Consider the following 15278-nt stretch of genomic DNA (forward strand, 5'->3'; position numbering starts at 1 on the left):
ATGGTGCACTTGGTTGAAAATTGAGTTTTTTATAAAGAGGACCAAGTAGCAATTCCTACTTAATGCATTTTTTGCTCCTTTCTTTAGTAGTGCATCCGTGTTCTAAAAATAGATCCACCTCTAAACTATAGTGTAAGTTAGATGTTGTATTTATGGGTCGTACATTGAGTTGAAGAAATTGCATGAATTGTCCTACATATGGACTGGTCTTTAATTTTTGCCCTTCGAATGGGTTGATTTTTAATTTTTGTCTTTTAGCAATTGAACTTATGCCTAGTGAGGTATAAGGGCTTTAGTCATGTAGGGCATAACTTGTGGGATATTATGATACGAAATATAAACTTTTGCTCCGTGAAAAAGTTATGTGTTATGAGGAGCAAAAATTAAAGATCATCACAAAATTAGGCATAAGTGCCAATGACCCCATTCAATTTGACTCGTCATTAGGCGTATTTTGCTATAAAAATGTTTGGCTATCATGGTAGGGTTTTGGCTATTGGATTTGGAGCTCAAATTTAAAATTTTGATTTGAAATCAGTGTTTGTTTATGAAATATGAACAAAACTTTAACTTCAATTTCAAATCATGATTTGAAGTCTCAAATTCTCCAAAAAGTAGGATTCAAATTTCAAGCTATGATTTCAATTTTTTTTTCTTAAGGGTAAAGGGTTAAATGTGTCTCTGGACTATGCGAAATGAAACAGATTTGTCCTCCGTTAATAGTTGGGGCCAAATAGTCCCTTCCGTTACTAGTTAAACGAATTTGCTCCTGAACTAAGCAAAATAGAACAAATTTGGCCTTATTATTAAACGGTGGAAGCTTAGCACCCGGTGATTTCACGAGTCACGCAATTAGAATTAATTTCTTAAAATCGGTGGTGAATTTAAACTTTTCACATAGTTCAGGGAAAAATTTGACCATTTGACACTTCCTCTAATTTTGAGTTTCTTAATTTCTTTATTCCTCTTTTCTCTCTTTCCCCGCCACCACCTCTGCCGTCATTTGAGTTATAACATAGCGGAATCCTTAGAAATTTCCTTTAGTTTAATTCTAGAACGTATAAGAACTTAATTAGGAAATATTTGACGAATGCAATATCTAAATCTAGAATATATAAGAAAATAGTATCTTATACATGCACAACTTCATGAAGAATCAGCAATATATCTTATTAGCAAAATTGAAGTGGTTTGAAGAAAATTACATTTTTAGAGTCATTTTCTAGAATTGGTTGGTGCACCAATTACACCATTAACCACAGAAATTTGCTTGCCAATTACAATAGCAGTAAGTTGAATCTTGTCCACCCAAACAATAATGAATGAAAGGGTGATGCCCTTTGGATATTTTAGTGCACTCTGTTAGGCATATCCTTGAATCTGATTCTACTGGACAATCAATTCCAAGTACTAATTTCTCACATATGTTTCCTTGAATACCCTCAACTGAAAGCATTCCATTTTCTGCAACAACAAAAAAGAAAATAAGTTAAAGAATCATTAGAAATACCGATTTAAATAAAGGGAAAATTACAGTCAAATATCATTCGGCCATCTAATTTATAAAATATGGACATAGTGTATAAAGTATACTAAATATACACTGGTACATATAATATACATACCTATACAGTCGAAGTATATAGATAGTGTATACTTCGATCATGTTTCATAAACTAGATGACTGAAGGGTACATTTAGGCAAGTTTCCCTTAAGTAAATAGCAACATAAACAGATTTGACTGCTTCAATAGTTAATAATGCCCTTTACTCATCGAAGACATTTGTAGAATTGAAATTTTACAATTGTACATGATTGAATGAATAAAGATTGTCCAAACAATTGCTTACTTTTGGATAAAAAACATTGCATAAGAAATGGATTTGACTTCTTAAATTGTTAACACGCCCTTCACTCATCGAAAACATTTGTAGAACTGAAATTTTACAATTTTACATGATTAAATGAATGAAGAATGTCCAAACATTGCATAAACTGGACGAATTATATATACACGTGTATCATCATTTTTTTTTAATTATTCATGAAAATTATTCACGTTTTTTTAATACAGAAAATATACCTGATGTGAATATAAGAAAAGCGATCATGACGAAATATGTTGCTAAAGCTTTCTTCATTTTCGATTCCTGAACTTTTAGACAATTTATTTTTCCAAACTTTTGCACTTCTATTTATACTAGTGATTAAAAAAAATCTTATCTGTCTTCAATTCAACTATATGGTAAATTCATATTACTTGCCATTTTAAAAATGTAAGAACATTAATATTGTACCTATTATAGTAGACTATAATGAATACCATTACCATATTTACGTGGATTGTACTTATGTAGAGATCTCAAATTTTGAGTCAAGTTTGTAAAGAAATTAAAATCTACTAGCCATAAATATTGTACTTATATAGTAGATTAAAATGAATGCCATTTACACATAATTATTCGTGGAATGTACTAATGTAGAGATCGATCTCAAAAGTTGAGTCAAGTTTGTAAAGACATTAAAATCTACTTTTCATCAGATATGCAAACAACTAAAATCTACAAGTACATAAATTTCAAACCTATTTTGATACTCTAAACTGAGTGCCGGTACATGTTTTACATGGATTAAACAAATAACGATATCTCAAATTTAATTCAAATTTATAAAGAAATTATTTTTCCATTTTGATACTTTTTTTTTACCGAAATTGCATATATAACTGGAAAAATGATATTTTACTCTCCTATTTATCACTGATATCATATAAGCGAATAAAGTAAATATAAGTACATAAACTTTATACCTATTTTAATTCCTTTATTTGAGATTTTTACATTGTACGTCACCAATTAAGGATTATTTTAATAAATAATATTACTTTTGATTTATTTTAAAAATAACATATTTAATTAACTATTATAGCACAAGATTGCTCGTGTGTAATAGAAAATACATTTAGAAGTAATTAATTATCCTTATAATTGGGGATCAATTTTGATCCTTATCAATCCTGTTTCTCTCTCATGATTACAATATCATTATTCTTCTTAATGAGCAATAAAATAGGAACGATTTTGGTGAAATTTGGATTAGGAATGATTATAGGGATGAGAGGATTTTAATATATCATCATACTTAATATATTCAGATTTAGTAACAGAAATGAAAAAACTATATATTAAAAAATAAACACGTATCATATCAAATTATACATTTAATTAAAATGTATTCACTAACATACATGATATAGTACATTATACCATTACTGATATCGTGTATATAATTTAAATAAGGATAATTTCAAAGACCTCCCCTCAGGTTTATCCTTATAACATTCAGTTCCTTCGTGGTTTCGAATATTACATTACCCCTTTTTTTAAATTCTGAAAAAGGGTATAATATGACATTACCTTTGTGGTTTAAATGGCAATATTTCAAAACATTTGATAAATACCCTTTTGAGACATTAATATAACTAGTCAACATCTGAACTGACAAATTCGATCTTTTTATAAACTTAGTCGAGCTAAATAATAAATCATAATACAAAAAGTGAAACCAAATATATAATGTAAGACTACTTCGGAAAGAAAATCAAAACACAATTATTCCGATGTCAATATTTGTAACTTTCTTTTTTGTTTAACTCTAATTTCAAGTTCCATTACTCTTACTTGATCATGGTTTAGTAATGTATTTTCATTTCATTAAATTACAGTCATGGTAAGTTATCAATATGATTTCATATAAACACCCGTATGTTTATTAGTAGAGTGAAAATTATTCTCCCGGTTCGAGTTGGACAATTAATCAAAGTAATCTCTTTATTTTGTTTATGGTAAAAGTTGTAACTGTTCAAGAAAAAGATAAATGACAAACAAATTAGCAACAATAATGAAAAAAGAAAAAACAACACATTGATAAAGCGAAAAAAAGGGAAAATATGGAAAAATTGAAAGGGAAGAAATTAGGAGAAAGAGAGAGGACCATAATAATGAAAAAAGAATGGTTAAGGGTATCATGCTATGATTTTGTTGAAGAAAGTACAAAGGAGAGAGAGCAGCCCCTGGGGATTGTTATGGGCACAAAATGAATGGACTTTGGCGTGGGAATGAAAAAGAGGAAGGCAAGGAAACTAAAAGAAGTGTCGTTTCGGTTGGAAGTAATGTTGATTTAATGTGGCGAGACACCTTTTCATTATTATTAATTAAATTTAAAAATTACAGAAAGAGACAAAATTCTTAGAAAATAGATAAATGTTAATGTTGGCCTTAGAGAGCGCCACCTCACCGGATCTATGTTCTGCAATTATATAGATATATAGATTATTTAATAATCCTACTAGACTGGTAACCGAGCAATCAAGTTCACTAATACTTTGTTTGATTTTTGTTTTATGCTTAATTTCTATTCACAAGACGAATCAGCCTATAATATATATATATATATATATATATATATATATATATATATATATATATATATATATATTTCAAAATCTAAGGGAAACTACAACAAATGATAGGTATAAATCGGTGAGTAAGTCCCCGTTTTGGGTAGAAAATGATACATGCGTCCAGAAAATGTCAATTGGTAACATTAATTCTCCCATCTAACATGAGATATATAATATACGGTTTTAGTTCGATAGAATTTTTTGGACTTAAGAATGAAAAATAAGTCATGTTCAAATATAAAAATGGGAAAAGGGGCCAAAATTACCCCTGAACTACTCGAAATAGGTTAAATTTATTCTCCTTTATGTTTTTGGCCAAAGAATGCCCTCGGTATTACGTTTTTGGCTCAAAATTGCCCTTCAACTAGTCAAATAGTTCAGAAATACGTTTTCTATTAACTGACTTTAAAAGTTTCAGTTGCCTCTCACTCTCCTCTCTATAATTGGAAAAAAGAGCACGACAAATATAATCATCATCGAAGTTTCTCTTGATAGAGTTTCTAATACTAAGTATGTTGGCATAAAGCATGCAAGTTTTGATGATTGATAAAGTAAAATGAACAAGGCAAGTGAACCAGGTATGCAGACATATTCTATCTCAGAGATAGGTGGATGAGCTATGAGAGAATAAGTCAGACATACGCTGGACAAGGGTGATTGAAACTTGTTTATGGACGTGTTCCATCTCAGGCAATGAGAAGATTAAGAGAAATGAACTAGGCGCTTGAACCAGGTACAAGAAGATGTTCTAGCTCAGAATCCTACTGCGAGTAGGAATTGTGGTTTATGGTAAAGACTTGGCAGACAAGTTTGTAGGATTTCTTGTCATAATTATATAGATACTTCAAACTCCTACAAGGACACTGAAGACACGTGAATGCAAGAATCCCGAGTCAACTCAAACCCTAACTCTCATAATGAGCCTTACCTTGTAGGGATTGAGTTCAACTGACTTGATGCAAACCTAGTACTATAAATATTCAAGTCAAGTCATGCAGAAGTTTCACATATTCACAAAGAGAGAAATCAGAATATTGAGCAAATACAGTCACTGTCATATTGAGTGTCCTGATTCCAAAAGTGCCGCCTAATACAACGAAGAAGATGGAAGAATTTGTTTCATAGAGTTTATGTGTTACAGTTCTTGAGTCTAGATTTGTGTATTAGGATTGTTTATCGAGTTGTATTTTTATCTACTTTTCTAGAAGCAAATATAGTAGGTATAAATAGTTAGTCAAATTCAACTTCAAATTGGGTAACTTGGAGTGGGCTTACTAGTCTATGATTTGTGTATTAGGATTGTTTATTGAATTGTACCTTTATCTGCTTTTCTAGAAACAAATATTGTAGGTATAAATAGTTAGTCAAATTCAACTTCAGATTGGGTAAGTTGGAGTGGGCTTACTAGTCTAGGGGGATTAGTGAGATAGGAATTAGAGTGTAGTTTCTAGGTGACAGAGTTTGTAACTTGAATTTGCACAGGCTCAAAGTTGTAGTAGAGTTTGGAAAAATCCTACAGAGGTGTAGGGTGTAGGTCGTGATTTTTTTCAGCAAGGGTGGGTTCCACATAAAAATAATGTGTCCTTACTTTACTGTTCTTTACTGTTCTGCAAACGCTAGCTTAGAACAAGTATAGTAACGTGTTCTATCCCTTAAGCGAAAATTGATACTGCTTAAGATAGATATTAGGTCGTGCAAATTATCAAAGTGGCTCAAGTTTAAAAGAGTTGGGACTTGCGAGGATTGCTCTCATGTGTCCATCCTTTTTCTGGTTGTACTATAGTCTATCTATATCTCCCTCCTCTATGTCAATGGTCATGATGTTCTAATTTTTTAAAGGCAAATTCAATAGTTGTCAGGAGAATTGGAAGAGAGATTAAGTTCTACGGCCCCTATCTTAAGTAATGTTGCTACAATTTTATCCATGATTTTGCATATTTAAAGAACAATTTCGAACTTCTCCAGAAATTTTTACAAGCAAAAACCACCAAATATATTTGCTTTCTCTTAATCTACTCATTTATTTTTGAAGTTTTTTCATTTTTGGCCTGCCGGTCGAAATTAATCACGGGTGCTAGCTAAAATGAACAAAACCCATACACTAATTATGTATATTTATACTTGATATACAAAACTTTTAATTTTTTTGGCTGTTATTCTTTTGAGTGGTCCAAAAATGTAATTATCCCTTTCTTTTACCAGGGAAAACCTCTCTTCTCGCGTTATGCAGCTTACAGTCAAGACAACCTGTTCCTTCTACATATTCTTCAAAATGGACAAGGCAGAACGTGATCTGAGGTTTAATTAATTTTGTGTTGAGTTGATCATTGCTTGACAAACAATCATATATGGTTTTGACCATATCATATATATGTCTGAACATAAAATTTAGGACCCTTTAATTTTTCAATTAGATTGAGGTTGATAAATACAATAGTTGTCATGTTTTTCTGCTTGCTTTTCATCACCTGATATACAAAGAAAAAGCCTTTCATATGCTGCAGCCATTTTGGTAGCAGTATACAACTTCAATCCCCTCTCCCTAGCAAATCTTCCTTTCTGCTCTAGAATTTCCCTTCCATCCTCCCAAACCTTATACAAAACTTTCTTCAGTTCCCCTACTGTAGGTGCATATGAATAACCCATCTCTTCGTTAACGATTATAGACCCTGTAATGCTAGCAAGTTTCGTCGCTATCAAAGGCTTACCTGTTAGGATGGCTTCCAACAAGGTGTGATCCAAACCTTGAGCTCTTAATGTCGGGTTTATGAATACATCTATTGCGTTATAGAATCCGGCTAGTTGATCCTGTTCTAATGGTCCTAAAACCATAACATTATTCGATCCGAGGCCTTTGTATCGAGTACCCCATGGACCATTTCCAGCAACTAGTACAATGACATTGTCCCTAAATGTTGAGTTTTCCTTGAAAATTTGTTGTAAGGCTTCAAACATTAAAGGGTGTCCCTTATCTTTAACCAACCTTCCAGCTAACCCCAGGATTAGGGACTTTGATTTTGAGATTCCAATCTTGGACCTAAAATCATAGCCCTTTGTAACATCAGGCTTGAAAAGCTCCTCATTGACACCGTTTAATATGACATGAACGCGGTCTTCCGGGATCATATAGATCCTTTTAAGTACATCTCCTGCATGATCACTCGTGGCAACATGATGAGCATAATTTGGGAAGAACTTTACCTCTTCAATAACCTTCTTCACTCTTTCAGTCAACACATGTGACGACTCTGGATCTTCAGTAGTATTTCGGAGAAGCTCTTGTATGATATCAGAATGTATAGTTTCATAGGCAATTCCATGCCAGCTAACAGCAAGATTATTCAGGTTTTTTGATCTAGTATACCTGAGTCCTACACTCTCTGTATGAATCACATCGAAGGGCCTTTTTGTCGCGTTTTCTTTTTGAAATTGCTTCCAAACAACGGCTTGGTCTAGATATCCGGCAGCAGTAGAGTTCGAGATGTGAAAACAGAGATTGCTGATTGTTGGATATAAAGGGAAGGATGAATTAGCTGTGAAGATATGAAGCTCGTGGCCTCGTTTGGCTAAGGCGAGATGGAGTGTTAAGGCGTGTCGTTCAAGTCCTCCAGCGTGATGTTCATCTGGCCATTTCTTGACAAACAGAGCAATTTTAAGGAGTCTTTGAGGTGGTTGTTCTGATGAAAAGACAAGATGGTTCCAAGCTCTTGAGAATCTAAGGAGATTAATTGGTCCGTTTTCGTTGTTCACTGTCATTTTGATATGGGAATAGCCATAGCCAAAGAAATAAGACCAGTAGAGGAGAGAAATGGATGATAAGGCAGAGAGAAAAACAAGAACGCGGCAATAAGATCGAAAACTGAAAAAAACAGTTTGATCTTTTGCCATGACAGTTTAATCTGTCTTTAAATCACCCCAATTCCTTTTTTGAAGCAAGAAGAAAGTACCATGACTAGATCAAAGGAGCTTGATTTTGGGTAATGAGATTCATTTGTTTATTAAGTATATTTAAGTACTCCATCTCTTTTCAGATCTAACACAGCTTCACATGATTGTGAGCTTGTTCAAATCTTTAAAAAACTCACACATAGCTAGAAGTCCTCAGTTTAAGTTGACCAAATTGATTGCTATAATATTATAATCTACACAGGTTTCAATCCATGTTAACAAATTACAACTTACAAGGTCGCAAATCTCGAGCAAAACAAGGAAATAAAAAAAAGTGTGAGGAATAAGCTAAAGCAACAGTCCCAAAAACAGAATAAAGTATTGTCTTCCTTTTCCTAGCACCTAATTGTGGATCCAAGTTTTAGTTTTTGTGGATTCCAACATTTTCCTACTCTTATACATACACACATTCATCTGGTATATAGATTTTCTTTTGTTTCCGTCTAATCCAGCTTTACACCGTGTAAGGCCCATTAAGCGCTCCTTACTAGGATTTTATTTGATATATATAATTCGAATAGAAAGCAATAGGAGAAAATCTGCCCCTTGCTATGGGGCCACGTTCTCATTTAAGGAAACAAGTGTTTGTGAATCGCTGTCTTCGCCCAAATGGCTTGGCACTTTCGCTCATAGATAATCAATGCTAATGTATGAAGTCAATCAATTCGCTTACATCACACCCCTTAGGCTGCTGCCCTTCGCCGGACCCTGCTAACGTGGAATGCTTTGTGCACCGGGCTGCCCTTTAATCAAATTCGATTAAATTTCTTAAATTAAATTCGAGATGTTCAGAACTACACGAAAAAACACTACTCAAACAATTTAGTTTAATATTCTTAATCATATCACATTGGTTAAAGAGGTTCTAAAATGTACGTCAAACTTCACTTGATTTTACTCTACAAATACAAAGTGCCAAACATTTTAGGACACAAAGAGTAAGAAATAATTGTATAGGATGTCAGTAATCTGAACACAAAAATAGAATTGTATTGAATAATAACAAATTTGGTTAAATCCCACGTCCACATGTACAAGGGACAACCATGACATAGGAGGAGTTGTCAAGCCTGCAGAATTGTCTAAATATGATGATTAACAAGTGCCTACTACTGCTTGTTATATGTCCTATATATCAAATTCTGCTCTAGTTATAAGAACAAAAGAGAAACAATAACAACATACATGAAGTAGAAGTTGTTCCACGCTGACCATGACTTTTCATCAGACAACTATATATGCCTAGAGAAACTGAGGATATAACTGACAAAGAATCCTAAAGATTCCTTCTACTGCCAAAGACAGAAAGTGATTTTTGGTAATAATCAGAGCGACTTCGATGGTAATCAATCCAGATACATAATTGTCGAATGGCTTCCCTCTTTTCCTCCTTGAGAGCCAACATCCCGTCATCCTTCTCCTTGATCAATTTCTCCAATTCTCTAACCTTATTGTCTGATTTCCAAACTTTCTCTCTGTACACTAATATCTCGGCTTCCTTGTCGTCTAACTGTCTAAGTAAGCAATCTAGATCGTCTTGTACATGTACTATTGCTTTATTTTTCCTCATAACCCAATCTTTTACAAATTTCAGCTCACAAGAAACCTTGGATATTCGATTAAAGAAATGAGCAGTGCACTCCTCAAATTTTAGTGCCACTGTGTCTAGTGAAGCGAGCGTGTCATTTGCTGTCAGTGTTATATCTTTAATACCCCTAACTCCAACTTGTAACTTTGCGTTTTTCTCTTTTAGATCATTATTTTCTTTCTCGTACGAGTCTCTTGTTTTCTGATACCACTCTTTGTTCTCAAGGTGCATTTGTTCTGCCACACGGATTCTCCTGCTCAAGATTCTCAAACCGTCTTCAAACTTCTTTCGCAGTTCTTCTGTCATTTCTTCTATTTTCCTTTCAGCATTTTGCAAATTCGATTTGGAATCTTCTAACCTGATTTTCATTTGTTTATGTTCCTCGTTCAACTTGTTTATAATATCTTTGTTTTCTCTTAGTGACTTCTCCTGATCTGTGACCTTCGTGGTCAATTCGTTGTTTTTCTTTTCCATCTGAATAAGGCTCTGGCAAGACTCGTGTTTCTCTTTCTCAAGCTGTGATTGCAATTGAATTTTTTCAGTTTCCCCAGTTCGTAGCTGCTGCTGAAGAGTGTTAATTCGTGCTGCCAGAGATGAATTCTGATTGGACATATCATTCGTGTAGGCCTCATGTTTTTTTTGAAGAGCTGACAACTCGTGTTTCTTCTCTAATAGTATGGTTTCCAACTCTTTCTTTCTATCAGTTAGCTCCTCTTTTCCTAACTGTGAACAATAAGCTTCTCGGTTTATATCCCTTATCTGTTTTTCCAAGTCATTCTTTTGGCTGCAGAGCGAGTCTACCTCCAATTTTAAGTCTTTTACATGTACTTTTAGGTCTTCATTATCTTTTAATGTCTCCTTCTCAACCAAAGTTGAGCTTGTTAGTTTCTCCTTCAAAATTTCAATCTGGACATTCCTTTCAGTATGTAAAGAGTCCAACTCTTGCTGCAGACAATTTGCCCGTGCCATTAGATCATCAATTCTAGACTTCGAGTTGGTCTGATTTTCCTCAAATTTTGTAAGAAGATTAGAAAATTGATCTTCTTTCTCTCGAAATGCTGCTTCCAATTCTTGGACATGAGCTTGCAACCCTGAATTGCTTTTTTCCAGTTGTTTAACTTCATTCAACTTGAACATAATCTGCTCCTCGAGTTCTTTCTTCTGTACACACGAGGTTTCGAGGTCAAGCTTCATTACAGCAATTTGATCCTCTAACCTCTTTATCTCAGCCAACCTCTCGCTCTCACGAACCTCGTATTTCTTGGTAAGAGACAAGAGTTCTTCTTCTTTTTCTGTTACTTTTTCCTTTAACCAGGCAGATTCTTTCATGATATTTTCTATCTCTTTGCCTTGATTGCTCGGGTCCTTGAAAAAATCTCTAGATTCTGGTTCTTGGCCAGAAGATATTGGTGAATCAGGTACTGAATCCAGATCCAAATTTGCACTTTCCAGATTTGCAGTATTCGAAAAGTATGAGCTGCCTTCGCCAGCGAATTGCCACGGGGAATGATATGCTTCAGAATCTGAAACTGAAGAAGATGAAGATGCAGCGTCATCCCCGATTTTTGCACAAAGGTTGTACTTTACTTCTCCTCTGAGATTGTCATACATAGCATAGAGGGATTGGTATTGTTTGTGGAAATCATCAACAAGTTGGATAAGCTCTGATCTTCTCCTTAAGTTCCCATCTCTACTTCCTTTGTTTATACTCTTGCTCAGCTTCACAATCCTTTTTACCTTGGTTTCAATCTCTGCAACAATGAACAAATTCTTCAAGTTAGGATTCTAAGCATTCTATTAATCAATCTAATGAAGTAGGCAAAAAGCAGAAACGCCAACAACAACAACAATAACATATCCAGTATAATCCAACAAGTTGTGTCTAGAGAGGGTGGGTGTATGCAGGCCTTATCCATACCTTTGGGATATAGAAGTTGTTTCCGATAGACCCTCGGCTCAAAGAAAATCGTCTCAAAACAAGTTTGAAAGAAATGCAAGAGTAAAAAGCTATGATGAAAATTTTATAAGCTGAAGTCACATCAAGGTTAGCTCTTTATTCCATTTGACACTCCACAGGATGAACAACTTATTGCTTACCCCTATGGCTATTCTATGAGCTACAAAATTCTGCATTAGGGAAAATCGAGCTGGAAGATGTGCCTTTTTTTTTTTTTTTTTTTTTTGTGATAACCCGTGCGCACATCTCAGTTAATTCTACAGGGCACCTGGTGCCTCCCACCAGCACAGGTATCAGGTAACTCTGTCCATCAAAGATTGGGCAGATGGGAAGAAATAACATAGTGTTTTCTACCTCATGCTAGAAGATGCGCTTTAATTTGTGTTTAGTTAACCTCTAATAAGCTAAATCACAAGCTCAACATTCTAAGGTCTGAGGTTGTTTTCAAGTGGAATGGTTACCTATTTTTATGCGTTTCAGTTGTTCTTCTTTTTCAGGATCAATATGACTCTGAAAAGCCTTCATGGAACCCTTCCAACGATTTTTCGCCATCTCTGCTTCCATTATTTCAAAGGGTGTACTGCTTAAGATTGATTGCTAGCATCCAAATGACCACTATATCTGAAACAAAGCTCACTCAGCATCTGCAATAGCCACGAACAAAGGCGTTAGGCGTTCTAAATTTAGAATTTAACAAGTCTTGATATTAATTCATGTATTGCTCAATTCTTACTACATGTTTTGGTTAAAACGACATCTTTGTTCGGAGAAACCTATTGAATAGACAGGCGCGGAAGAAGTCAGTATTTTCGACACTGAATGTGAAAGATCACTAAAAATCAAACAATTATTAAAGGCCACCTGACCCCAGAATAACCATAAATATAGCTAAGCTGAATAATTTCCAGGTTGTCAAAATTCAAAATAATCGTGAACGTGCTGATAGGAAGACAACAATTCAATTCAGGCAGCTCATACCATAGAGGGTAATTATTGAACAAAGATTTCATTGTAGACGAAAATTTCAAGTCTTGTAAATGATTTGTTTGATATTTGCATGGTCCAAACTATAGTGATACACGTGAAAGATGTATCCACATCCTCTTCTTTTTCCTGTTTGTTTTTTGAATGATTTTCTTTATATGAAGAAAAAAAACTGATCAAACATCCATGCACATTCGGATTTGATGCAGTAACATTAAAAAGAAAAATGTCACTCGATAATCAACACAAAAATGTGCAAAAGGAATTTCATTTTCATACGTACAAGAGCGGATCTAATGTAATTTGCATCTGAATTCATGGACTTACGAACATAATCTCTCGTTAATCATTAGGATTATCCAACTCTTATCTTTCTTTATCTGTTACATTATAGAAAATATGTCTTTTTTTTAAAAAAAAAAAATCTTTCTTCTCAGCAAGAAAATGCAGAACAAGAAGTGAAAAAAAACAAGCTGCAAATGCTTACCTGAAAAACTGGGAGAAAATAGATGAAGACCCATTTGCATTTGTTTTATTAACGGTAGTATGTATCTCGAAGCTAAGGGAAAATTTCAGTTATAGTTTTTCTACCATAAGATTCTATGGCTATTACTCATTACCATGACCCTTTTACAATTTTAATATTACTCATCATATTGACCCATTTTCCATATTAGTAATATATAATTACTAATGAGATATAATGTAAGGGTTATTTAAATTTAGTGGAGGAATATAAATCTTCTTGAGAATTTGTAAGTCTACCCAATGGGAGAAAAGCAGTAGGGAGAGAAGGGAAAAAAAAAAAAAAAGGAATGATGAAGGTCCATTACTATTAAGAATTTTTGCCTCAAATTCATGCATATTTCATTTAGATAAGCCTTGTTCCAATCGAACACCTCAACTCCTAATAAAGTGTTTTAATTAGATACTTTCGGTTTAATTTTGAAAAAAATTAGCACGTGTTTTCGTTCGTCTATTAGGTAGTTAAATTAACCACATAAAATACGGCATCTCCTTCAATTATACACATTCGCCTCAATAAGTCGTAAAACCCCCATACATTTCTTGAGGTTGATGTGTACAATTAAAGGAGATGACATGTTTTATGTGATCAACTTAACTATCTAATAGATGAATGAAAATACACACATTTTTTTTTCTTTTTCAAATTGATAACCAAAAGTGTCTAATTGAAACACTTTATAAGAATTGAGGTGATCAATTGAGACAAGACTTAGTTCGAGTATCTAGATAAAATATCCCAACAAATTTAAGGGGCTAGTTATGTGTTAAGCCTAAATAAAATAAGCTAACTGATTTATTAATTAGAACAATGGAAGAAATCTGATAACTATTTGAAATTTGTAAAAGTGAGAATCGATGCTTATCAAGAATCGTGATAGTCCAATTAGGTAAAAACCTATCTGCCCGCATCCGGTGTCTAATTAGGCCCCGTTTGGACATGGTTTGAAACCACGATTTCAAATCATGTTTGGACATGCAATTTGAATATTTTAAGTTGTATTTTCTCTTATAGACATAAAAGCCCCACAAATTGTGAAAATTATCAAAACATTCTCAATTCTTATACAATCTTACCAAATGAGCAAATCATAGTTCATAACAAAATTAGTACCCTCCTAGAAGGCCTTTCTAAAAAATACAACATCAATTAATCAAACTTTAGTTCAATAAAAATGAAAATTTAACATGAATAGTAATGTAACTATTCTTTAATATAATCCTCCCACATAAATTAAAGGTTGATAGACATAAATAAAGGTTGGTGGAAGTTAATGAGATTGGTAAATGATTGATGGGGGTAATTGTTATGAATATCTACCAACTTATGGGTCTTTTTTTACAAAATATAAACTTATGGGTTAAATTTTATATTTAAAAAAATTGAAACCATGAGTGAAAACGCATGTCCAAACGCTGGTTTGGGATCATGGTTTCAAATCATGGTTTGAAAACGCATGGCCAAACGCCTAATTAAAACAATGGAAGAAATCAGAGTAACTATTTGAAAATTTTAAAGTGCGAATTGATGCTAATCAAGAATCGTGATAGTCCAATTAGGTAAAAACCTATTTGCCCTCATTCGGGTGTCCTATATCAGATCATATTAATTTATTATGGTTAGGTGATAAATTAAGATGAGCAGCAACAACAATAACATATCCGGTGAAATTCTACAAAGTGGAGTCTGGGGAGGGTAGAGTGTACACAGACCTTAACTTGAGAAGGTAGGGAGGCTGTTTATGGTATATCCTCGACATAAGAAGAAGCAATTCAAAGCATGATGCAAAAGAAATAACGAATAAACATGTAA

At 33.7% G+C, this 15278-nt stretch overlaps 2 protein-coding genes across 2 annotated transcripts; both read right to left on the bottom strand.

Moving 5' to 3' along the window:
- Positions 1-6852: 6852 nt before the first annotated feature.
- LOC132602430 (uncharacterized) lies at positions 6853-8495 on the bottom strand. Its single transcript, XM_060315282.1, has one exon. The coding sequence runs from the start codon at positions 8349-8351 to the stop codon at positions 6870-6872; it is 1482 nt and encodes a 493-aa protein (XP_060171265.1). The 5' UTR covers positions 8352-8495; the 3' UTR covers positions 6853-6869.
- Positions 8496-9388: 893 nt separating this feature from the next.
- On the bottom strand, positions 9389-12687 carry LOC132602431 (COP1-interactive protein 1-like). Its single transcript, XM_060315283.1, has 2 exons — positions 12418-12687; positions 9389-11750 (listed from the first exon to the last, which is right to left on the bottom strand). The coding sequence occupies exons 1-2, from the start codon at positions 12518-12520 to the stop codon at positions 9688-9690; spliced, it is 2166 nt and encodes a 721-aa protein (XP_060171266.1). The 5' UTR covers positions 12521-12687; the 3' UTR covers positions 9389-9687.
- Positions 12688-15278: the final 2591 nt, after the last annotated feature.

The sequence above is a fragment of the Lycium barbarum genome, chromosome 7 (genome assembly GCF_019175385.1).
Source record: "Lycium barbarum isolate Lr01 chromosome 7, ASM1917538v2, whole genome shotgun sequence".
Lineage (NCBI taxonomy): Eukaryota > Viridiplantae > Streptophyta > Magnoliopsida > Solanales > Solanaceae > Lycium > Lycium barbarum.

Coding starts and splice junctions, on each gene's coding strand:
- LOC132602430 (XM_060315282.1), bottom strand. CDS start 8,351: ATGGCAAAAGATCAAACTGTTTTTTTCAGTTTTCGATCTTATTGCCGC.
- LOC132602431 (XM_060315283.1), bottom strand. CDS start 12,520: ATGGAAGCAGAGATGGCGAAAAATCGTTGGAAGGGTTCCATGAAGGCT. Junction 11,751..12,417: donor ACTGAAACGCATAAAAATAG/GTAACCATTCCA, acceptor TCATTGTTGCAG/AGATTGAAACCAAGGTAAAA.